This window comes from Euprymna scolopes, chromosome 11 (genome assembly GCF_053919585.1).
Source record: "Euprymna scolopes isolate OS-2025 chromosome 11, ASM5391958v1, whole genome shotgun sequence".
Lineage (NCBI taxonomy): Eukaryota > Metazoa > Mollusca > Cephalopoda > Sepiida > Sepiolidae > Euprymna > Euprymna scolopes.
In genome coordinates this window covers 7,476,303-7,503,471 of record NC_136492.1, presented here as the reverse complement: position 1 = coordinate 7,503,471, position 27,169 = coordinate 7,476,303, and the positions used below count along the sequence as shown (strand labels likewise).

General features: G+C 33.5%; 1 protein-coding gene across 21 annotated transcripts in view; it reads left to right on the top strand.

The window, feature by feature from the left end:
• Positions 1 to 6,282: 6,282 nt before the first annotated feature.
• LOC145287760 (polypyrimidine tract-binding protein 1-like) overlaps positions 6,283 to 27,169 on the top strand; it is a 124,136-nt gene continuing 103,249 nt past the window's right edge. For 12 of the 21 annotated variants that reach the window (XM_080135586.1, XM_080135587.1, XM_080135584.1 and 9 more), the window contains exon 1: positions 6,800 to 7,056. In XM_080135586.1, coding sequence (XP_079991712.1) covers positions 7,049 to 7,056 — 8 coding nt within the window. In that variant the 5' untranslated portion in view covers positions 6,800 to 7,048. Of the gene's footprint in view, positions 7,057 to 9,249; positions 9,277 to 27,169 lie in introns of all 21 variants that reach the window. The other 9 variants (XM_080135566.1, XM_080135558.1, XM_080135554.1 and 6 more) reach the window with 5 other exon arrangements.

Sequence of the window (27,169 nt, the reverse complement as noted above, 5' to 3'; positions counted from 1 at the left end):
GGGAAAAATATTGGAATCCTTCCATCACCAATATATATATATATATATATATATATATATATATATATATATATGGCTCATATCATCAGAGGAAATGAAATGCATTGTTGAAAATTCATGGATTAAGGAAATTAAAATAACCTCTTCTATATATTCCTTTGTCAAGCAATAAATTCTTAAATCGAATATATGTCTCTATATGTTGCTTTTTCCGAATTTAAAATTGAACCACGAAACTTATATATTGCTCTATTCTTAATATCGAGCTTTTACTTTTTGGCTAGGATCTCCTTAAAAGTATTACTTTAAATAATATTTATCAGGATTTTTCATCTGAATTCTATCAGTGTCTTATCTCGCTTATATATATATATATAATATAAAATAAAAATATATTTTATATATATATATATATATATATATATATATATATATATATATATATATATATATATATATATATACGGGAATTCTCTTGGATTTTACTTGTACAAATGGAAATTCTTTTAACTTTCTTGAAGTTTTACATTTGGATTTTACCGTCACTGGATTTTTTTATCTTCCACCAGACTATCCATTCATGTGTAATCACCTTTTTCTTTACCATATTCCTTCTGCTTCACTTATTTTGTTATCAAGTAAGATCTTTGAATTACTCGTTATTTCATCAAATACTTCTGCATGCAAAATCCGATCCTGCATTTTGCTAATTCCTACCCTCTGATGAGAAGGAGAGTATTTCTTCGAAACTCCGCGGATTAAGGACTATCCATTTATCTAGTGTTTCCTTTTCAGATTCAAAGTGTTTTTTAACATATTTTATCAACTGTTTGCTCATATATATATATATATATATATATATATATATATATATATATATATATATATATATATATATATATTTCTGTAGAAATATATTTTCTTATAATATATACCAATCCTTATTTAAGAAGCTCAATGTAATTACAGAGCAATATAGAGAATAAATAACAAATTGTTATATTCCAAAATTCATAGTGTTGACAATCTTATAATTTATTCCTTTAATGTCAAGAATTGTATAAGTCAACTGAATTAAAGAAATAAATTATAAGGTGGTCAACATCATGAATTTTGGAATATAACTTTTTGTTATTTAATCTGTATAAATATATATATGTGTGTGTGTGTGTGTGTGTGTGTGTGTGTGTGTGTGTGTGTGTGTGTGTGTGTGTGTGTGTTTTATATTTTAAAGAGGGAATTAGACCTGGAGTCTAAAGAGCAAAGTTTATTTTAATATATTAATACTTAAAAAAATAACAGTGCTCATAGTTATGTAGATGTATAATAAGCTCAATAGGTATATTTATCCTAGAGCCATATTAATATTGAGTATAAAAATTAATAATTGTATATTATGAATCAGTTTCAAAAGGAGAAATAAAACAAAATCAAATTGAGTGTGCGATCGTTTCGGAGACGATATTCATCTTATTAAAATTGACAATAATCGACTAATATTTTGTTTTCGAATATAATCTCCTCATCAGCATAAAAGAGGGTTAGGGTTAGGGCTAGACACCGAAATAAAACTAGCATTTTTGTAGTAAGCAAGGTGGAGAGTCCTTATTGAGTTTCATTAGAACATTTGTTTTAATTACGTCAGTGCATATGTGGCCATGTTGTATATATATATATATATATATATATATATATATATATATATATATATGCATATATCCAGGCTTGAATACAATTATACAAAAAATAATTATATAATATCTCCTCTTACTTTAAGTAATTAATTTTTTATAATTGTATTTATATATATATATATATATATATATATATATATATATATATATATATATATATATATATATATATATTTCCCTTAATTTCTCAATCTTCACACGAGTCCCCTGAATAACGTATCTCTGTCTTCATTTATGTTTACAGAAACAATTATTCTGGACTAAGTTAATGTTTTGAAATTGTAAAACACACACACACACACACACACACACACACACATATATATAAATATATATCTATATATATTGTAGTGATTCAATGAATTTCAAAAAACCCTTATTGAAACAAATATGTTTGTGTGATTATACTATATACTAACATTATATATATATATATATATATATATATATATGTATATATATATATATTTAAAGGAGATTAGAACAATAGTCTAAAGAGCAGAGTGTATTTTAATGCAACAGTGAAATTACTAGTTTAATTAAAATACAGAAAAGAAAAAGTGCTCGTTGTAATTTAGATATATAATAAGCTCGATAGGTAAATATCCTAGAGCTAATTTAATATTTAGTAATGTGATTAATAATTTAAAAATCAAATTATAATTAAATTAAAAATCCGTTTCATAAGAAGGAACAACAAGAAAATTAATTATTTGTACGATCGTTTCGGAAAACAGTGTTTTTATTGTGGTAGACATCAAGTTACGGACAATAATTATTACATATAGTTTTTTAATAAACAAGTTTTCCTCGTCAGCAAATATTGTGAAGGGTTTTTATTAAATGTAAAAGACACCATAAATAAACCTAGCATTAAAAGTAAGGCAGATGTATCTTTTAATTTTTCGCCTTTTGAAATCAGGAACTATGGTTAAAGTACTCATATAGATGTTTGCTATGCTTTTTAATTATAATTTGATTTTTAAATTATTAATCACATTACTAAATATATATATATATACATATATATATATATATATATATATATATATATATATATATATATGTATATATATATAACTACTTCATTTATTCGCATAAATTTAATATACGAAAGTATAGATTTATGCGTAAACTTTAAGTATTTACTTCAAAAGTGCTCAATACGTAGGTAGAGCTATTTAGTAATTTATAAAATATATATGGCGATTAAGCTACACTGAATATTCTGCGTTTCATCCAACTATAGGATTCGTCAGGCTTTTGCGCCTAAGCCTGACGAATCCTATAGTTGGATGAAACGCAGAATATTCAGTGTAGCTTAATCGCCATATATATTTTATAAATTACTATATATATATATATATATATATATATATATATATATTGAGTAACAGATTTATAATTGTAAGTTTTGAATCAGTTTCAAACGGAAAAACAAACAAAATCAAATTGAGTGTGCGATCGTTTCGGAGACGAAATTCATTTAATTAAAATTGACAATAAAATAAATAAACATTGACAAATACTTTGTTTTCGAATATAATCTCCTCATCAGCACAAAATAGTGGGGGGTGGACATCAAAATAAACTAGCATTTTGTAGTAAGTAAGGTGGAGAGTCCTTAGTTTCATTAGAAAATTTGTTTTAAAGTTCGTCAGTACATATGTGCGCATGCTGCTGTATTTTGGCCACGAATGGTTGAAATAATAATCATATCATTTACTGCAAGTTTATTTTGATGCCTTAAACTTCTACCCCACCTCTTTTGTGCGGATGGGGAGATTATATTCTAACATAAAGTCTTTGTGCATTATTGTGAATGATTTTGACGGATTGATTGCTGCTATTTCTTCTGATGAGTTAAGGGCATAATAGATTCACTGATTGATATAATAATTAAGCGATTGATTTTGCGCTACGAAACAGATACTGTCAAGAATTGTATGAGTCAACTGAAGTAAAGGAATAAATTATAAGATGGTCAACATCATGAATTTTGGAATATAACTTTTTGTCATTTATTCTCTCTCTCTCTCTCTCTCTCTCTCTCTCTCTATATATATATATATATATATATATATATATTACCGCTTTATCTGTTTAGTTACACATGTTTCGGTTATATTCCAAAATTCATGATGTTGACCACCTTATAATTTATTTCTTTAATTCAGTTGACTTATACAATTCTTGACATTAAAGGAATAAATTATAAGATGGTCAACATCATGAATTTTGGAATATAACTTTTTGTCATTTATTCTCTCTCTCTCTCTCTCTCTCTCTCTCTCTCTCTCTCTCTCTCTCTATATATATATATATATATATATATATATATATATATATATATATATATTTGTTTATTGTTATATAAACATGCTCACATCCTGCTGCTACAAATAGCCACTTGTTTCAATCAATTATTTGTAGCAGCGGGATGTGAGCATGTTTATATAACAATAAACAAGTATTATCAGCTTTTTTTATTGAGTACTAACAACCTCGTTGAATTCATTAGTCCATTACTTTTGAATATAAAAAAAACCCGAGTATATATATATATATATATATATATATATATATAAATATATATATATATATATTACCGCTTTATCTGCTTAGTTACACATGTTTCGGTTACCGAATCGTATCAACGGATCCAGTGACTTCATCAGACTTTACAGAAATGATTAGATTTGATGAAGTTACTGGATTGTTGATACGATTCGGTAACAGAAACATGTGGTACTAAGCAGATAAAATGATAATAAAAAATATATATATTTGCTCTGCAATAGTATTGAGCACTTTCGTCAGGTTTTTACTAATTACCATTTTTGCTATATATATATATATATATATATATATATATATATATATATATATATATATATATCAATACACACACACACACACACACACACACACACACACAACCAACCAACTACGCTGTGAGTGTTGATCTCATTCTGAATAGAGAGAAATTAGCATAAAAACAAGAAGAAAATAATAATAGTACCTATTCTCTAAAGACTATGACAAAAACTAACAATAAAACATTTTTTTTTTTTTTGCAATAACAGAAGGGACTAAGAAATTTTATCTACATTTTCGGTTCGCGTCATCATTGCATTTTCTTTCTTTCTTTCTTAGTTTTGTGTCACGCACATGCAGTCTCACACACACGGACACATAAGACGAAGAGCGCCGACGACATCAACTCCTTCTTGCGCGATCGCAACGCACACGCACGTAAATCTCAAAGCAGGTCTACGACGCGAAAGAATTTTCTAGCGCTTATGGTCATCCGTAGTCGAGGATTTCAGACGGTCGCGTCTTCGCTGTTCGACTGCAATTCGTAACTACTACATTCCTTCATCCGGGCACTCACTCTCGCTAACATACTAGTCTGTTGTGAAATCGCTTTTACTTAAAACATCAGTTTTCTTCGGACCTGCAGCTTTACGTCTTTTTCATTAATTATATATATGATATTTACTACGCAAAAAAAAAAAAAATAATAATAATAATAACAATTTAAAATAAGTTTTGGGAAACAAGCTATTAGGAAAAAACAAAAACAAAACAAAACAGTATAGAATCATTTATATTTTTTATTTTCAAATTTTAATTCTTAAATCAAACCCTACACAGACTTACATTTTATACATATATATGTATTATTTATCACAATAGTTTTCCCCCCAATGAAACAAATATATCATTAAAATATACCTAAAAAAAGGGGGATATATATGTACATAAATAAAATATAACTTGTTTAATAATTTAAAAAATTTTCACTTTTAAATTAAGCCTTAAAATTGTTTTTTTTTTTTTTTTGATACATAAAAGTATTTTCTTAACTCATAAATTACCCACCCCTGCTAAAAAAAACAAAACAAAAAAACTTTAGTATTATAATCATTCCCCCCCCCCCACACACCAATTTGGAGTATTAAAATACAACAGAAAGGTTTCAATGTAGTTAACTTTTCTGTGTTTATTTATTTTTTTAATGCAATAGATAAAAATACCAAAACAAAAAAAAAAAGTTTTCTTGAAAAGTTTTAACAGCTTTGTTTATTTTTATTAAAAAAACAAAAAAACAAGACCATTGGATTTCATATATATATATATATATATATATATTTTTACATTTCCAAGACAAGATCCGAGAATATTATTCAACATCTTGTAAAAAGAAAGAAAGAAAAGGATATAAATTTACAATTCGAGGTCTCAGCTTTTAAACTTACTACGGCTTTTCCGGCCTAAAAAGGCCATTGACTCCTTCCACAACAAACTACTAGACACAATAAAACTTGGAATGTCTCCTATATCAACCTGAAACACACGTGGAAACTAACAGAAATATTGTTTTCGAGTTTTTTTTTAATTTTTTTATTTGTCTGTTTGTGTTTTCTGAATGACAAAATATTTGTAATCAACGCAAAAAAAATATCAAGGAGCAAAACAGCGTACATAGATCTGTTATCAGTGTTGTCAACTATATAATAATTTTAAAAAAAATATAATTAAACTACTATTTAAGTAGTTTAATAAATATTAAACACAGATCAAATCCAGGAGGAGGTTAACATATACACATAAAAAAAAGGGATAACGGAATATATTAAATTTCTAACATGCGATTCTGACGAGTTTATTTTCTTCTTTCATTTTTTTGGATCCACGCATGAAAATTTTACGCACGCCAAAAATCGGAACGGAAAATTATGTTCATGAAAAAATAAGAAATATATTCATTTGGAAAAAAAATTGGCTCTGTTGCCATTACTAAAAAAAATTATATTATCATAATTCCACAATAATTGGCATCTTTTATTTAAAAAAAAATTACAAAAAAAAACGTCAAAATAAATAAAAATCGTTAAAGTCCGTCAAAAAAAAAAGTAAAAGAAGCCTTTGTCCTCTCTCTTCCTCCTCCTCCTGCTGGCTTAACTCACTCATTCATTCGCTCACTGACTCTCTCGCTCACTCTGTCTTTCTATTTTCCTGTGACTACACCCCCTTTCTGCTCTTGCCTTTCTCCCTCCCACCTTGTCGCTGTGTCCACCTCCTACCGCCCCCTTCGCCTCCTACCCCCTCTGTGACGTTGTCGGTCGGCCGCATAGCCGCGTGGGGACGTTTTTTTTACCGCCATTTGTAGCCGAAAGAGAGAGAGCAAGTGGTTTTTCCTTCTCGGGAGAGAAAAGAGGAAAATAGTGAGAAAAAAAAAACAAAACAAAAATATATTTAAAAAAACAACAACAACAAAAAATTAAAAAAAAAAAAACAGAGACGAAAACGACGACCGGACTGACGCATTTTTGGTGTTTTTCAAAATTATGAACGGGTAAGTAGGATAATATTGAACTGTTTTCATTTGAAAAGAAAAAAAATACGCATTCCGTAGTTCGTGTGATCTGTCTATCTATTTAATATATATATATATATATATATATATTTGTCATTTACTAAAATGCCGTGTTTTTTAGATTTCTTTCTTATCCTTTAATGTCGTCTTGTGTCCATATTTATTTTTACGTTCTTGTATACAAAAAAAAAAAAAAAATGTTTTACCCCCCCCCCCAACCCCACCATGAACATTTGAATTTTTATATTTATAAAAGAATGTTTTTACCCCCACTCCATATATGCATCAATCGTATTTAAATTTTATTACATTTAAAAATATCTTTTATAACATCAATTCAAGGTGTGAATTTGCTATAAACAAATAGCACGCATTCTATTGTCTTCAATTTTCTATCTGTTCTTTTTTAATTGCTATGAAATTTAGTCTAAAGTGAAAATCTAAGTTATTTTTATTTTTCCTGTTCAACTGGAATATGTTTTTGCTGATATAAAATTCAAAATACAAGGTTGTCTTTTTATTTTGCGTAATTTTTACTTATAAAAACATCACTTATATAAAATATATAAAAAATAGTGTATATATATATATATATATATATTTTATATAAGTGATGTTTTTATAAGTAAAAATTACGTAAAATAAAAAGACAACCATTGTATTTTGAATTTTATATCAGCAAAAACATATTCCAGTTGAACAGGAAAAATAAAAAATAACTTAAAGATTTACACTTTAGACTAAATTTCATACCAATTCGATCCTATTTTTTTTTCTTTTGTTTAAATAATTTTCGAAAGATAAGATCACACTTTTTTTTAAGTTTGACAAAAATAAAATTTCTTTGTTTCACAAAAGGTTTTTCCTAATTCCTAAACTTCCTGTTAAGAAAATACTTTTATTTTTATTTTTTTTTTAATTTTCAATAAATTAAATATATTTACTTACATGAGTATTAACTTTAATCCACATTTTTATTATTTCAAACCTTTTTAAATAATAAAAAAAAATGCATTTAATCCCCGCGTTTTTATCTCGTTAAACATTCTTTTCATAACCCCATTTCATTCTTTGTCAAAAAAAAAAAGTACCGCGCTGAAATAACGTTTAGAAAGCCATTCTTAATATGGGGATGAGTTTTGTATTTTCTGTATTTTCACCTAATAATTGAATAAAATGGTGCTAATGCAGAGAGTGATCCGCATTATTTTTTTTAAATCGTATTTCCACGTTTAATTAATTTTTTTTTTTATTATTCAATTGTAAGGTTAAAGTACAGAATAGGTACAAAACACCCCCCTCACATGTGAAGATTGTCTTTTTAAATAACGTTATTATTTCAGCACGGATCAATAAGTGCATGAGTACCGAATAAAATAAACTGTATCGTAAAACTTGAATTTAATCTTTTAAATGCTATTTTTAAAAAATAGCACTGTACAATTAGAGGTTTAAGCACCAGGAAATCATTTTTAACGATTTAAAAAATAAAATTTTAAATTATTTTTATTATTTATATTTAATATTTTTCAAACGTAATTGTATACTTTTAGAGACTTTCAAGTTTGTTTGTTTTCTATTAAAAAATAAAACTTCAATTAAGACATTTAAGGTTTATTTAAAAAAAAAAAAAAAAAAAAAATGGACCTAAACAAGAATACCCCCCTCTCCAAGACTGGCTTTCGGAATAACCCCTTCCAACCTTCCCATAATAAGAACGGCTTTCGGTTTTTATTTTTATTTTATTGATTGGACACTAATATATAGGTGGGGGGGATCTTTGTTCAGGTCCGCAAAAAAAAAAAACTTCGTATAATAAAAAAAAAAAATGGGTAAAAAATGTAAACGTTTAATTTAAAGATGAAACCCTTTTTCTATTTGAAAACAAACTTGTCCATGGACAAAGAAAAATCTGGATCGCTTTAAACATTTACTGTGTTTATTTATTTATTTATTTATTTTTTTTTTTTTGTTAAACATTTTTTTTATTTAGTTAAAAAAAAACTTCTATTCGTATCTCGTTCTTCAAATACGTGGGTGTGTTTTTAGGCAAGCCATTGTTAGAAAGGCCATATTTTCGTGTTTAAATGAAAAATGCCGTTTCCCAAGTTTTTTTTTTTTCTTTTTTTAATTAAACAAAATAATTACACAATTATCGTTTCATTTGTTAAGGAAAAAAGAAACTGAAGATTCAATAGGGTGAGTCGTTTCATGCCATTAAAATCCTCTTTTCCAGTTTTACTTCAAATTTTTTTCCTCTAAAAAAAAAAAAAAAAATGCCGAGCACGTGTCTTCCCTCTTTCTTCCACCTCTCTTCCCTGCCGCTATATATATATATATATATATATATATATATATATATATGATGTTCCGTCTACGCCCCAAGATTTCTTGAATCTCATAATTTTACCATCCTTTTTCTATTTTCAAAGAAATCTTATCTTTTATAAAGAGAAAGGCCAGTGTTACATTTGCTGTAAGTTGAATATTTGAACTTCTCAATTGTGAGGTTCCTTATTTCTTTTCTGGTGATGTTTAATGTCCACTCCCCATCCTCATAAAACCATTTTTTTTTTTTTTTTTTTTTTTTTTTTTTTTTTTTAATAGCAAATACTTATTGCTATTTTGAATGTTCGCTTCCTAAAACTAAAAATCTTGGATCTTTTATATATATATATATATAATATATAAGATCGTTTCTTTCTGTTTCCCTCTTTTTAATATTCGGTTCATACCTCCCCTCCCCCATGTGTTCTGCTTATTAATAGCTCTCGTGCATTTTAACCTACGTTCATGTCCGAATATTTCAATAATACTAACTGATGGTCGCGAATGCGTATATGATATTATTTAATGTGTGCGTGTGTATAATTATATATATATATATATATATATATATATATATATATCACACTCGATGACCTTTTCAACGTCACGTGGTTTTTTTATTGTCAGTTTCATATACCTAGGCCTGATTAAATTTTTTCATTAATCGAACGTTTATAATTTTGAGTTAACATAAACATGACGTTGATCGTTTTTCTGCAAACTCTCCACTGAGTAACGCCGGCTATTTATTTTTTTTCTTTAATATAAAAAAAAAAATAAATTATTGCTATACGGATCAAATTCTGATTATTTTGTCAGATCTAACTACTATCTTTCTAGACTGAGGTAATATTTTTATCACGATCAAGTGTCTTTTGTGGCCAATCGGATTTTTTTACTCATTAAATTTGTGTCAAACTCTGTCCTCGTGGAGAGGTAAATAGAAACGCATAAAAAAGAAAAAGTGCTAGATTGAATCATGTTTTAAAATATCAGTGAATGAAATGTATTGATTTTTATTTCCATTGGATTTGAGATTATCGAAATTTAACATTTTTCTGCCTTTATTATTTAAAATAGAAATGTTGACAATAAGTGTTTTTATCGTCTTATTTTGTGCCTTGTAAAAAACTAAACTCTATTAGACTCCATTAACCGTATGATTGACTCATTGATTGACCTATTAAAAATAATCCCATCTACATGCAAATCAATCTATATTTGCGCAGATTGTGTACAAGAGTATGTGTGTGTGTGTGTGTGTGTATATATATATATATATATATATATATATATATATATATATATATATATATATATGATTATCTTTATTTTTTTATTGGCTTATAACGAAGAGAATATCTATTCATTTTCCTCCCATTTTAACAAAGTTCATCGTTGTCTTTTTGATTGTGGACCAGCTTCCTTGCTGGAGGGGAGGGGCACTCCTTTGTCTCTTTTTTTTCTTTTTTTTTTAACACATTTCTTTTCTTTGTCGTGCAAGTTTTTTTTGTTTACTTGCCTCCTCATGAGGGCAGACACAAGTTCGATTTATAATTTGGGGGGGGGGGGAGCAGTCCCCCCCCCAAAAAAAGGGCACTCTGGTTAGTGACAAAAATAAAATGTATTAGTTATGAAGGACTTCTCCACCACTGGCTGATACCAAAAGTGAAGTGCAGCATTAGAACATAAACTACACTTTGATCCTGGCCCGAAGGCCAAGAACCCTTTGCGTGCGAGTTGATGTTTCTTAGACATACGGGTATTATTATACAAACACCGTGACAGCGAATTAGTAAAATCTTTTACGTAGTATTCTGTTACGTTTCGGTGTGCTGAACACGAATCTGAAAACTGGGTTAGGGTACATTTTTTTCTACTAAAACCAACAAAATTTTGACAGTAAAATATTTTAGTTCTTTTTTTTTCTGTAAATGTAATTAATAATTTTTTGCCGTCTCGTGTTTTTTTGTTGTCAAGATGTTATATTTTGTGAAAAGCGATTAAATTGATGGGCCCCGCATTATAAAGATGACAGAGCAGGAAACGCAAGTCTGTTCATGTTTGTTGTTGCGGGTGTGCGACTGTTTTCGCTATTCGCGGAGAAAGGACGAACTACTTGTGCTTTTTCCTTCTCTCACTAATCGGACAGTTCTGGCTCGCTTATCCCTCGGTCCGTCTATCTCTTTCTATATCTGGCCACTCCATCTCTGACTCCCTTCCCCCGCCCCCTATCCTCTTGTGTCCGGCCAGCTCTGGCTCCCTTTCCCCGTCCCCCCTATCCTCTTGTGTCCGGCCAGCTCTGGCTCCCTTTCCCCGTCCCCCCTATCCTCTTGTGTCCGGCCAGCTCTGGCTCCCTTTCCCCGCCCCCCCCTAATCTCTTGTGTCCGGCCAGCTCTGGCTCCCTTTTCCCGCCCCCCCCTATCCTCTTGTGTCCGGCCAGCTCTGGCTCCCTTTCCCCGCCCCCCTATTCTCTCGTGTCCGGCCAGCTCTGGCTCCCTATCCTCTCGTGTCCGGCCAGCTCTGGCTCCCTATCCTCTCGTGTCCGGCCAGCTCTGGCTCCCTATCCTCTCGTGTCCGGCCAGCTCTGGCTCCCTATCCTCTCGTGTCCGGCCAGCTCTGGCTCCCTATCCTCTCGTGTCCGGCCAGCTCTGGCTCCCTATCCTCTCGTGTCCGGCCAGCTCTGGCTCCCTATCCTCTCGTGTCCGGCCAGCTCTGGCTCCCTATCCTCTCGTGTCCGGCCAGCTCTGGCTCCCTATCCTCTCGTGTCCGGCCAGCTCTGGCTCCCTATCCTCTCGTGTCCGGCCAGCTCTGGCTCCCTATCCTCTCGTGTCCGGCCAGCTCTGGCTCCCTATCCTCTCGTGTCCGGCCAGCTCTGGCTCCCTATCCTCTCGTGTCCGGCCAGCTCTGGCTCCCTATCCTCTCGTGTCCGGCCAGCTCTGGCTCCCTATCCTCTCGTGTCCGGCCAGCTCTGGCTCCCTATCCTCTCGTGTCCGGCCAGCTCTGGCTCCCTATCCTCTCGTGTCCGGCCAGCTCTGGCTCTCTTTCCCCGCCCCCCTATCCTCTCTGCATCCCCACCTCTTATCTTGTGTCCGGCCAGCTCTGCCCCCCCCCCTTTTGTATCCGGACAGCACTGCCCCCCCTCCACTCTTGTATCCGGACAGCACTGCCCCCCCCTCCACTCTTGTATTCGGACAGCTCTGCCCCCCCCTCCACTCTTGTATCCGGGCAGCTCTGCCCCCCCCCTCCCGTCTTGTGAGAGAGAAAATAGTTTTTTTTTTTTTTTATTTAGAAAGGAAGAGTTTGCAAAACCAATTTAAATACAAAAATATAAAGACTATTTTATAGTCTTCATTCATTTGTTTATAAATGAACGATTCCAATCTATTTGCCTTCTGGAGAAGGACTGATGATGCGAGAGTGATAGATTCCGTATAGAACAACAAATGAGAAACTTAAGCTGGGTCAGTTGGTGAGTTAATTGCAAATTACGACCAATTAGAAAAATATAAGTCCTTTCCAAACGTAACTAAATCCCAAAACGGAGGAATCTCTTATTAGGAAATCTTAAGTGAAAGACACGTTAAATAATACGGCCTCGTGTGTGTGTATTCATTTTTGTCCCCTTCCCCCATCATCAGTTGATCAAAAATCCAATAGAAAAACATTTCTCAGTTGAAAATCTTCGAGCAGTCCGCATCCAGTTCAGTGAAAAAAAAATCAAGGATGGGTGTGTATTACAATACACAGAGGTATGAAAAAGTTAACAAAAACAAATATAACAAAAAAAAAAAAAAAAAATCCTTCCAAAGGCAAGATAAGTTATTTTCTACCTAATTGGATAATTTTTTAGTGTTTTTATTTAATGTAAAATGTTTATTCGGTTCAAGAAAAACATTGAGCGCTATCGAAAAACAAGAAAAAAATGCCCGCGATGTCTTTGAAATCTCGACAAAGACTTCAAAATAAACCAAAGTGGTAATAGAAACCTATATAATAAATGTTACCGTGACATTTATTGGGTGGATTTCTATCACCATTTTGTTTTTCTTATTTTGAAGTGATTATCGCGACCTCAAAGATATTGCCGCCATTTTTTTTTATGTTCTTCAATATGATTCAACATTGTTTATTCGGTTCGAAAAACATTTTACATAATACTTCCAAGTTAATATTTTCCAGATGTGAAGCATTAAGCAATCAAGGAAGTTTTAACGCGGCTAATTTAAGAGAGCTCAATACCGGAGTAGGGCAAGATATCATTAATGCTTATGTAAAACAGAGAAAGGCTTAGCAAATGGAGTTAAAAGCAGGAATTTTCACCTACACTGATGATTGCGTAAGCATAAACACTAGTGTCTTTAGGTATAAAAGAATAATTGTGTGTGTAGTCTGGCAAGGCCACAAGAGAGACAACCAAAGCAGCAAAACTGAAGCTGGCCTGCATGACACGGTATATATTATATATTGCCATATTTTAACCATAGAATAGTATTATAATCTTCAAAAAGCCTGCAAATTTTCATGTAGTTTCGTCCCATAGAACTAAAGATATGAACATTTCAATATTCAATTTGGCTACCAGTATAGGTATATCCATATATATATATATACCACCTTTGTTGGCAATTTTATGTTCCAAATCTCAGCAACTATTGATCAGAATTTAACAAATGAAGGCTCGATGGAAAGGTAATGTATCCTGCAGTGGGCTATGTAACATTGGCCCTTAGGGTCGCATAGAGAGTCATCCATAGCCTACTTTTGGCACTTTTTTTTGCAGCCATAAAATGTTTCAATCATTTGTTTTTCTAGTTTTGCATATGAATTACAAAATATCTGATATTTCCCCAAAACATCTGGCCTTGATGAAGGGGAGACTAAAAGTTTCTGCTAGGGTTTCAAATGATCTGAAATAACAGCAAGGGGCACACTTGATTCCAAATATTTCTCATGTTATATCTCCTCTCTTTGGTTTTCATACATAAAGTAAATTTCACAGTGTATAAGGATTATTTGATACTGGAGATATTCATAATAACTCTATTTCTGCGTTTCGTGAATTTTTTGTTAAAAATTTTCAACTCCCCCCCCCCCCTCTCCCGTCCAGCCGACTGGACTACAGGAAGCCTTTGTCAACACGGAAGGCGCTGATTTTGAAAGCCATATTACCCCAGCCCCCGAGATAGCTGAAATGTTGCATATTTAATTCTTCTTGTGTGATGCGGATGCGTGTGGTAGAGGTGGGGGGGGGTGCTCTCTGTGTAACATCTTGCTTTTAAAATTTATTCATTTGTGTGTGTCCACTGTGCCCCCCCCCTTCCCCAATCGCTTTCACTTTCGAGACGGTCTATCTGTACTGGCAATAACATATCCACATCTTTTCCTATCTTTTTTTTTTTTTTTTTTTTTTTTTTTTTATGGTGAAACTATCCCCTTTCTTCAAATGTGGGAAAGGGAAGTTTTTTTGTTTTTTTAAATCACCACGTGCCTTTTTATTCCCGAAAATTCAGACGTCATGAAAACTCTAACGGTCTTTTTTTTCTTTCGTCCCCTTAGAAACATTTTTTTTTTTTTTTTTACGTGGACCTTATTTTTGACAAGATAAACTAATGGATGGAACAGCCTTTTTTAAAATAATTCTTCGCGGCTCCAAAATTACTAAAAATGTGTTTATCCGCCTTTCGAGTTTTAAACCACCCACTCTTGTCGCCATAATACCGATTCGTGTTTTTTTTTTTGTTTTGTTTTTTTGTATTTTTTTTTTTTTGTAACTTGACAATTTTCCCAACTTTTTTGTGGAATTGGTCTGGTCGGCTACTTTTTGAAAAATATTCGGCCGGATTTGGATGGGTTTTGGTCTATTTTTAGTAATTTTATCACTTAAAAATGGCACCCGACTCTCTGAACACGTTAGGTTTGGGAAAAGGAGTTAAAACTAAAAAAAAAAACTATACAAAATACTGTTAAAAACCCACCAAATATGTTAGTCCCTGTCACAGTAACATATTGAACGAGTTTCCAACAGTATTTTGCGTAGTTTTTTAAATTTTAACTCCTTTTCCCAAACTTACCGTGTTTATCAGAGTTGGGCGCCATTTTTACTTTTCCAATACATCGGTAAACTTTTTTTTTTTTTTTTCGAGCTGAATAAACATGTTGCATTAAATAAAAACCCTAAAACAATATCCAGTTAGATAGAAAAGTAACTTATTTTGCCTTTGATAACATATATTTGTTATATTTGTTTTTGACAACTTTTTTGATAGTAAAACAAACCTACGAGTTTGAAATTATGATGGCTTTTTTTAAAGTCGTATTTAAAAAGAAAGTACCTGTGGGTAGACCTAATGAAAGAAAAAATACCTAAGTATCCTTTTTAATCGCTTTAATAGTTGATATTACTTCGTTACTCTTGGAAACTTTGAAAGGAATTTCAAAGCATTTAAACTCTCGAATAAAGTTTAAATTTGTTTTTAAAAAAATTTTTTACAAATTCATAGCAAATTTGTATGCATTAACAGATTGAAGGTTTGAGAACTACTTTACACTTTAACATTACCGGGAAAAAAATTAGTAATCTTAATCCAAGCCAGGTATGTTCAAGGAGGGGGTACTGCTGCCATATCTGGGCAGGGGCTGCTAAAAAGCAGCCCCTGCTTTGACAGAGTACAAAATAGGCTTAGTGGGGGATGCCCTTTTCTCTTTCCTTCAACCTCTCTCCCACAGGAGAGACGTTGCTAGCCTGTCTTTGTTTTATCCTTACTTCCATGGCAAGGGCTCGTCTGAGCTCCAATCTCTGCCCCCCCTCGCCAATTTTTCACGATAAACAAACACCCGTCTAGCTGAAACTGTCAAAATTTTTCATAACTCTTTATCTGTGCCAAAACCAAAACGTAGATTCCATGAACAAAGCTTCTTTCTTAGAAGTGCACTCCTGTGGAACTCTCTTCCGTTTGCCCGTTTCCCACCTGACCACAACAACGTTAATGTCTTCAAGTCCAACATAAACAAATTCCTGATGAACTGCCCCTTAAGATACTTTATCAAATCTCCAATATTAACGATTACTACGATACTATCCCATTGATTACTGTACACGCAATAACCCTTATCCCCGAGTGGCTTCTGGACCTTAATAAGTGGTGACTACCTTTGTTAAAAAAAAACCAAAAAAAAACCCCTTTAGCTAAATAAAAAAAAAATTTAAAAAAATCAATGTTTTTATGTAAAAACGGAAACTGACTGAAAGTGACACGAAACCAGCATTAGTTTGTATAAAAATTCAGAGATTTTAAAAAGAAACAAAAAAACAAATATATAACAAATAAACGTTACCAAAGGCAAGACTAGTTACACTTCTACCAAGTTGGATAGGTTTGTAGCCTTTTTACTTAATGTAAAATGTTTATTTGGCTCTAAAAAAAACAACTGTCAATAAGGACACAAGGATAAGAAAAAATGGCTGCGTGACATACGTTGCGGCCACTTTTGTTTCTTGGGCTTAAGTACAGGTTGACATTAGTTGTTTTTCGAGCCAAATAAATGTTTTACATTAAATAAAAACGCTACAAACTTATACATTGTTATACATTTGAAGTTTTGCTCCCTGTGGATTGTAAGACAAACCTCCATATTCTGGCAGAAACCCTAGAGAATGACCTCCAATCTGTAGTGGAATGGGAACAAAAAATGTATGGTCTCATTCAATGCTGCTAAGACTAAGCTTGTTTCCTTCAATAACTACAAGAAACCTTCTCTACCACCAATAGCAATGGCCAAGAACACATTGCCTGAAAATACTTTTTTTAAACTCCTCGGCCTAACATTTACAGGGAACATGAACTGGAATAGATACATTGAGAGCATTGCCAAGGCTGCTGCAAAGGTGTGCTCTCTCTACCGTGCCAGAAAATTACTTACGCCTGAAAGTATCCTGTACCTCTGAGACCACCATTCGCCCATGTATGGAGTATTGTCACATTTGGCTGGTGCATCTGCTTGTCTCACTTGTGGACAGGGTTCAAAAGTGAGTTGCCAACCTGAACTGTCATTTAGCCTCTGTCCCATCGAAATGTTTCATCCCTCTGCCTGTTCTACAAATACTTTAATGGTGAATGCTCTGACGAACTGCAAGCACTTGTACCTCCTCGACGTGACTACCCCCAACAAACCTGACAAGCAACTAAGTCCCACCTCTTCACAGTAGAGATCCCTAGGTGTAAGAAAGCTTTTTACTCCAATAGTTTCTTCCTCAGAACTGAAAGTCTTTGGAACTCCCTTCCAAGATTCTGCTTTCCCAACTGTACTGATATGCAGAAGTTCAAGTGTAATGTGAACAAACATCTTTCTACTCCTCTCCCTTCATTATGTCCCCGATAGTAGCCGCCTACTTCAAAGTGGCACGTGCCTTGTTTGGGGTGAAAATTGAATACAAAAAAAAAAAAAGCCGGCATGTTAAAAATATGCATGAATTCCGGGCAACGTAGGGTGTGGGGTATTTTTTTACGACCTTCTCCAGCATAGTATAAACACCCCCAACCACACCATGTTAAGAACGGCTTTCGGGATAATCTCCCCCCCCCCTCCCCCAACCTCCCTATGTTGACTTCGAGGTTGGGGGGGGGGGTCATTCCGAAAATCGTTCTTAACATAGGGAGGTTGGGGTGTTTATAATACGCTGGGCCATGTCATAAAAATCTGATTCAAATTGAGCTTATATGCAATATTTACCGTAAATTCCCTATCGATATAAAAATACATTCAAGATTTAAAATAAATTTTCTTTTAATTGTAAATGTATAAAAATGCGCGGCATAATCACGTTGATATACCTGTTCTCGTTAATGTAATGTCAACACCTCCCTGCAAGAGATCCTATTTACTTGCCTCCCAACGAGGGCAGTTAAACATAGTCGGTTTTTAATATGGGGAAATCCAGCTCCCCAAAAACGGGCACTCTAGATAGAAACAAAAATAAAAATTGCCTCAGTCCAGAAGGATATTTTCTTAACTGACCGACGACAAAAAAGGCATCAGAACAGATACTACACTTTTTCCCTAGCCAAAAGGCCAAGTAGCGACAAAGTTGCAAAAACCTAACGTCATTTCCCCCTAACAAGGATATACATGCAACTGGTGACCGCTTGTGAATTTCATACTTCCATAAAACTTCCTCCTTTGGAGGAAACTGGTTAAACCTGCATAGGGTTAGTGCCGTTTCCATTTTCAAATGTACAAAAAGAAATCTACAAAATTTCCCCCAATATTGTTAAAAAATGCATTATAGCGTTTTTCTATTTTGTATACGTCATCGTTGAGAGTTGAATTGTTTTTTGTTTTTTTTTAAATGGTGCCTCCCTCTTCAGCATGGAGAGTGTATCCCATGGGGGTCTGCCCTCGCCTCTGCATTGCACATGCTGAGCCATTTTACAAAAGTGTCCTCTTCTACGCTACCCCCCACCACCGCCACGAGTAAATACACAAAGGAAATACCCGATGCCATTTTAAGAAAGCTTAATTATTAGAAATCGTTTGGGGGGGGGGGAGATAAAAAATAAAAAAAAGTATTAAAACTTAATTTGTCTCCCTCTTCTTCCCCTTCATTAAAGCGAATCCAAATTTACTATTTGAAATTATTGTCATGCCTGTATAAAGAAATGCTTGTGTGCAATTGTAAATATGTAGTCAGCTCGCCTTCCCCCCCCCCACCCATTGTGAAATTCTTAAGTGGAGGTGGTGGTGGGGAGATTTTCTCTTAAATAGCTGCTGCATAAGTGATGACCAACTTTGAAAAGGTGCAGATTAAATAAGCAAGCGTGCCAATTAATTGGGTGGCCATTTTATTTTTGTAGCTTGCCCCTACCACGTCTACCTCTTTTTTTTTTTTTTTTTTTTTTTTTTTTTTTTTTCCTAAAATTGTCCACCAAAGGGTCAGTCATCCAAAAAAAAAAAAAAAAAAAAAAAAAAAAAACTTGGTCAGTCTGTCGATAGGATTTTAATTTGTTTCTTTGCAACCATAGTTGAGCACTCTTTGAATTTAAACTTCATTATGATTTTAAAGAATTATTGTATGGAGAATGGTTTCATTTTCAGTTCTTAATTCCCCCCCCCTCCCAGCCCCCCATGAACAGTTAAATACAAAGTCACTGTTTAGTGTAGGGGAAAAATCCAACCTGAGGAGGAGGACAAAAATTAAAAATTGTTTCAATCTGGAACTTCTTCCCTGACAGTGACCAAAGATCGAAAAAATAGTTTAGTACAAGAACAGATAGTTTTGCTCCTAACCAAATACATAGGTTAGTTGAGGTTGTAAAAATTTGTAAATTACTGATGGAAGTTTCTAAAAAAAAAAATTACATTCTTGTAATGTTTAAATTTTTGATCCCCCAATTTTTTGACCTAGTAATTCACTCCCATTTGTTTTCACTTTTCTCACTAACCAGTTTTTATATATATATACACTAGCAGGGGTACCTGGCGTTGCCCGAGTGTTTGTTTCCGGGACGGGGGGGGGGGTTAAAAAATGTCATGGTAGGTAAGTAGGAAGGATCAAACCCGGAGTCATGAGTAAAAGTAGGAAAATAAAGTGTGAAAAAAAACAAAAAAAAAAACATCTGCAACGTTAACAGTTCGGCCACCAAGAAAAGTCCATTCCAGTTGTTTAGGAAAAAAAAACAAAAAGAAAAAAAAAAACGACTACGGTAGGTCGGCGCGAACGTAAAAATATGTGAATTGTCCAGCACGCTAACCACTACGCCACAGAGCACTGCAGCTTAGTTTAGTGATTTTAAATAACTTCACATGAAAGAACTACGAAGCCAAACCGGTGTTCTCTTCTTAACTGTTCCTTGTGAACGATCCCCAAACGGTGTTAAGTGGTGGCAGGGGGAGGAGGAATTTATTAGAGAAAATATTTTACCACTTCCATTGATCTTAACCGATTTTGGCCGTGACTTCTCAGCAGAAAAAGTATAGAAATCTAAGATTATCGAGGAATTTGAGAAATAATAAGCCTATAACACACCTCAGATATTGTTCTGCCGTTTGTGCATATTATATTTGCATGAAATATCTTGATTTTTAATCCTATTAATGTCAAAATCAGACGGGGAAAAAATGAGTTCATTTTATTTATATAGAGATATATATAAATTTTGCACAAACATTAGTCAGGGTGAAAGTAAATTTTTACCAGAACAGATTTTCTGGGATAACTCTGGTTGCCCACCCTGGAGACATTATAGGGATAAAATTGACCCAAAATTGTTTAATTTGTACTCGTCTCGATAATCATTTCTTGGATTTTTTTTTTTTTTTATACAAATTTTAAACAAACATTAGTCGTGGTGAAAGTAAATTTTTCACTCATGGAGAAGAACCTTGCATGCTTATTAAATCAAGAAAACCATATGATTTGACTTTGAATTAGAGTAATCTTGGGTGTAATGGAACAAGAACGATTATCTGTTGGTAAATTTTTACTTTCCACCTTAACAGTAACCTTTAAAATGATGAATAGGTTTTCGGTATGCTGAAAACGAATATCACATTTAAATTTACTGCAAACAAGTAGTTTTCCAGATATCAAGCAATGCAATTTGTTATTGCTAAGTCTATGACAACACCATATTATTTTCCTTGTTTTGACTCTCTGGTATATATCCATTGATATCTTATGTTTTTATGTAGAGTGATGTGGTTCTCGGTTGGTTAACTGTGTCGATATATACTCAAGAGTCAAAACAATGAAAAGAATATGCTGTTGTCATAGCTCCAGTTGTCACTTGTGGCCATTGGTGTACGCACAAGCACATGTAGTAATTTTTAAGGTGGAAATTAAGTGAAAACAATTTGCCTCCCTATCTTCTCGCAACTTAGTTTTTCCCAGAGTCCGATGCCTCCATAGGTCCTGGATATGACCTAAAACTATATCCGATGGTGAGACCCCACCTTGCGGGCCTTAGGGAGTGTGGAGCCACCCTTTAATTGCCATTGCACCCAGGTCCACTCTGACCCGGAGTGGTAGTACCTGTTAGGGTCCCAACTATGGGTTAAATAGAATCTGACTTAAAAAAAAAAATATATATATATATATACTCCATTAAAAATCGTACCGCAAAATAACTAGATTCGGCATTAAATAACCTGAAAAAGGTTGATATGCCGTAAAACAACCAACCAAAACCAAAAAAAAAAAAATATCATTAGGTTTAAAAAAAATTTCATTATATCAATGTGTGTTTCATGTGTCAATTTCAAGATTCGCTTCCGTAGGTTTGTGTTGATAAACCCTTCAGCAATCTCTTCTTTGGGTGAGACTGCTTTTAATATTTCATTGGTTGCCGGCCCTGTCGGTGGGGCATTAGAATACGCCGACTGCCCCCCTGCAGAGGGTAAAAGTCCCTCAATGGGTGTCCTGGATATGACCTTAAACTATATCCGATGGTGAGGCCCCAGCTTGCGGGCTTTGGGGAGTGTGGAGCCACCCTTTAATTACCATTGCTCCCAGGTCCACTCTGACCAAAATCGTTCCTCAAAATAACTAGATTCGGCATTAAATAACCTGAAAAAGGTTGATATGCCGTAAAACAACCAACTAGCCGATGTCTCCATTATGGATCGCATCAAGCATTCTCTTTATGGCCATTGAAGTTGTACCTTTTTTTTTTTTTTTTTTTTTCCCTGCATTTTGAAGAAGAAAGTGTGGATGCGGAGTTATACACTTCGATAATAAAACATTTTTATTGATTTCTATTTTTATCAAATTGAGAATTCCCAGCGTATGATATTCGTAAAGTGAGATATGGCCGTATAAGTATAATTTACGAAGCCCGTAAAAACGTTTTTTTGGTTTTGTAGCAAGATTTTTTGGCGAAATCACTAAATTACCGCATGAATTGATTGCAAGAAAAAAAAATTCTGTGTAGACATGAAAATTTTTTATTAGTCTTAAAACATACCCTATGTAATGATATTAAGTTAAAATCTACTGAGAAATACACATTTTATATTGAGAAATACACACTTTAAATATGTAAGCATTAGTTAAAGAATAACGAGTTATCCAATATGGCTGTCTCGTTTGGATAATTGGTATTTCTTCAACTAATGTTTACATATTTAAAGTGTTTTTCTCAATAAGAAATGTGTATTTCTTAATAGATTTCAACTCGACGATTCCCCCATGTAATGGTATTAAAATAATGAAAAACATTTTTAATGCCTACACAGAATTGGGTAAACAATAAGTTCTCAAATATGGCCGTCTCATTTGGACCATATGTGATTACTTGTTATTCTTTAGACAATGTATACATAAAGTATCTATTTCTCAGTCAACTTGAAATGATGCCTTATGTAAATTTTTTTTTTCTTTTTCTTTTTTTCTTTTTTTTTTTTATACTCACGTACTCCCCTAACAAGGCATCTTGTCACTTGGGCATAAGGGGCTCTTATTTGGGACCATGCCTAGGAAACAGGATGTTGGTGTATGGTACATTTAAACTTCAGCATGTCAGTACAGTCAGGGAAGCGGGTAGCAGGACAGGAATTGCAGTCTAGAAGTTTGAGGGAAGAAACTACTAGAGTAGGAAACTTTCTGGCATTTAAAGACCTCGATAGTTAAGAGGTGTGATCTTGTTGCTAAGCAGGTTTGTCAGGGGTGTGTATGTCAAGGGAGCACAAGTGAAACAAGTTCATCAGAGCACATTCCATTAAAGTACTTGTAAAACAAGCTCATAGATGCAACATTGCGGTGATGGGACAGGGGACAGAGCTTAGTTGATAAAGTGGGACCAATTAAATTAAATACTCTTTTTGGCCTCTATCCAAGAGTGACAGGTGCACCAGCCTAGATGTGGCAACAATACTCCATGCATGGGCAAATGGTGGCCTTATAGAGGTACAGGATACTCAAGTGTGAGTAGTCTTCTTAGCATGATAAAGGGAACCCACCTTTTTTTCTTTTTTTTTTTTTTTTTTTTCACCCAATATTGCCCAACCCAAAAAAAAAATTTTTTTAATGGCTACATAGATTTTTATTATTTTTTTTTATTTTACTTGAAATCCGTTCACGCTGCATTTTTACATACTCATCAAATCTAGCTGGAGAGTGGTATGCAACTTTAAAGTTGTGTAATCATTTCCATTCCCAACCCAATACTCCACCACTGCAAAGTTTTGATCGTTGTTTTGCAATATTCCAGGTGTGAATGTTTAAACATTGTATTTATTTTATACCAGTGGCTTATTTATATAGATTTGTTTGACGTTTGTCATCTTATGATACCAGTTGGTTGATATGCGACCCTGATACGTGTGTGTGTGTGTGTGTGTGTCCTAAGTGCTAGAGAACATTGCTATGTGTTATCTCCCCCCTACACACACACACACCTCCACAAAAAAAAAGGATTGGGCCTAGTAATTAACTTTCGTTCATTTGTTCACTTTTTTTTTTTTTTTTTTTTTTTTTCGATAACTACGCCTTTGTGCAAAATTTCAAAAAGTTAAACATTAGTCATGGTGAAAGGTAATTTATGCTAGAATAAATTTTCCAGGATAACTCTGGTTGCCTCCTTAGGGGGCCATTGTAGGGTTAAAATTACCCCAAATCGTCTTCCTGTCCATTTGGTTATTTACAATTTTCTCTGTAACCACTTGGATTTTTTTTTTTTTTTTTTTTTTTTTTTTTTTTTTTTACAAATTTTGTGCAAACAGTAGTTATGGTGAAAGAAAATTTTGTACTCGTGATGAAGGACCCCGCATGCTCAGCTTGTTTAACTAAAATGCTGAGGCCCCACCTCTGTCTTCATGCATGCAGTTTTGGGGGAGTTAGCTTGTTAAAGAAAAGTCCAAAAAGAATCTCATTTCATCCTATGTAAATTAGTGGGAATTTTAGAAACACATTTGAGAATAGTCACTTGTAGTGCGACCAGTGTTCCAACGTTGCCAGGAAAATTTGAGAAAACCATGAATTGCAACCCCTAGAATTTACATGAAAAGATTTTGATAAAAAAAGGCCAAACGTTTGTCCACGATATTGAAAAAATTTTGAATAAAACTGTGATTGATAGACAAATGAAAATGATTTAAAAAAAATAAATAAATAAATAAATAAAACAGTAATGACTCATTAATTAATGAGAGTTCGGTTTGCAAAGAAATATGCAAATTAATTAACTTTCAGATGTGAGTCATAACCGTTTTCTATCTAGTTTACTGTATCATGAATAGGAAGTTGGCTTTTAAATTTCCGTACCAGTGCGACAAAAGCTCAACTTTATAAAAACATGACAAAAAAAAACTGCATTTGACTTTTCACCACTTGTCTCTGTTGATTTTTTTTTTTTTTTTTTTAACCTGCCATCATCATTTGACATTTGGTACTGTTAATTCTCTCAACAAGAAAGTCTTTATAAAGCTTTTTCTGAATAATTTTTAAAATGAATCGTTTCATTTCAGAGGCATAAAGTTCATTATTTGAAAACTGTGAGAACATATAACTAATTTTTTTATGCATCATCTAATAAATATATATATATATATATATGGGACAAAATGTATGTCCGGCAAAGGCTTGAAGGGGGGGGGCTTGGAGTGGTCGCTCATTCTTAAAACTTTTTATATACTGTCTAAATTATAATATCTACGATTTACGAAGGGAAGCCGCGTCCATCTTTTATTTGAACTACTTTTACACATTTTTGTGATATTTCTTCGTCTACGCATGTTTTTGGCTTTTCAATATAAAAGTGAAACTGAATCCGCAGCTTAAACAAACTCCCTGGCACTCGTCCAGAAAAGCAATGAGGTTTGATTAATGCAGGGGGAAACCCCTTATATTAGACAATTGCTAACTCCTCTTTTTATGGGGAGCTGGTTTTTTTCCCCAACCAAAAAAATAAATGCGCAGCCAAAGTTGATGAAACAAAACCAAAAAGCCTCGCAGCAAAAGTTAAATGCGTGATTTCATTTCCTCCATGACGTGATGTTTGACCTCATTAAATACACGCACCTGTCTTTGTTTAACTTCTTAATCGTTAAATTAAAACCTTTTTTTTCCACCTTCATGTCAAGGCTTAGGGTTCGAGCCTACCTTTCTACCAAAACCTTTTTTTTTTTTTTTCCCCCTTTTACACCGCCAAATACACGGGCGAGGCTGGGCACCCCTGCTAGTCTATAATATAAATCTCAATCATCGGTTTGTATGTATAGTTGTATGTCTGCCAAAAACTTGCAATGGATCCTGGCGAGATCGGTATCATTTTAAAGCTCTCTGATGACAAATATAAGAAAAACTGTCCAAAAATAACACCTTCACCCTTAACTTGGCAGTTTTTTACAAGGAAGGGTCTGTTTTTGCATTGCTATTTTCGCAAGTCATCGTATCTGTTGGATTGACTTTGCTTCATTTCAACGTTCCGAACTTCCAGTTGAGGGGATAGACATCGGCTAAGATGTCACGTTTCTTTTAACCTATTTTTTCTCCTTCACGTTACGTGTTCGAACCTGCCTACTACTTTTTTAAACACCTCTGCCTACTGTTGTTTTGATTCTCGCTCCCCTCCCTAGAGTTCCTTACTACACCACCTACATACACCCGGCCATTCCCGCTACTGTTGGCGAGGGGGTCCTTACTACACCACCTAAACACCTGGGCAATGCTAGACACCCCTGCTAGTCTATTATATATATCTCAAACGTCTGTTCATGTGTATGTATATTTTCATGTCTGCCAAAAACTTCTCAGCGGCATTGAACCGGGTCCCAACTGGTACCATCTGAAAAAGCGGTGTTTCGGTCAAATAATATGTAAAGATTAGAAAAAAAAAAGGTCAATTATTTAATTGTTCCTTTGTAATTACATTCGGTAACCATGCATGCGACTCTAGTGTTCTTTCTTGAATTGGTTTAAATAGAAGAAGAAAAAAAACAATGTTATTTCGATGACATTGTCGTGGAGCAATGGATATCGGGGCAGTGTCATAAGCTCCGGGATTCACTTTTGCGCAAAAGTTTTTTTTAACGCCTTGCCCTTGCTCAGTATCCTTACTTTCTCCACACTCAGGCAACGCCAGGTATCCTGCTAGTCTATTATATCTTGGTTGTCTGCTAAAAACTTTTGTCTGCATCGAACCAACATAAACCTGGTACCGTTTGAAAGAGCAATCTCTGAGACACATCATATTGAAAAATTAGAAAAATTGTCAATTTCATGTAGAAATGTTTTGTTTGAAGGGATGGGGGAGTTCAACGCTGTTTTGTTAATTGTGCATGTGCAAAGTCTATTCGTTTTAAAATGCTAAATTTGAAACGTGATTACATCAGTAACGTCTTGGTCCAATCTATAGTGTGTTCGCTTACAAACTAAACTTTTGCAAGTTCATGGCCAGCATGCGGCTTTTTTTTTTTTTTTTTTTTAATCCTTTTAATAACGTTTTCTCTTATCTTTTAAAATTCTCAACTTTCTTACGCGCGCCAACCACGCAGCATTTTTTTTTTTTTTTTTTTCTTTTAATAACACAAGATGGCACCAAAGTCCCGTTTTTTTTTTTTTTTTTTTTTTTTTTTTTTTAATATTATTATATAAATTAAAATATATTTAACCGTATTTTACAACCGGGCAACGGTCTAGTCTAGAATAAATGTCATACAGATTCTCGCGCTTGTGAGAGGAAAAATATGAATGTTTTCCTATAAAGTAAAATTACAATCTAACAAGGCATAAGGTCACCAAAATGTGTGTTTTTTTTAAAGTAAAGAA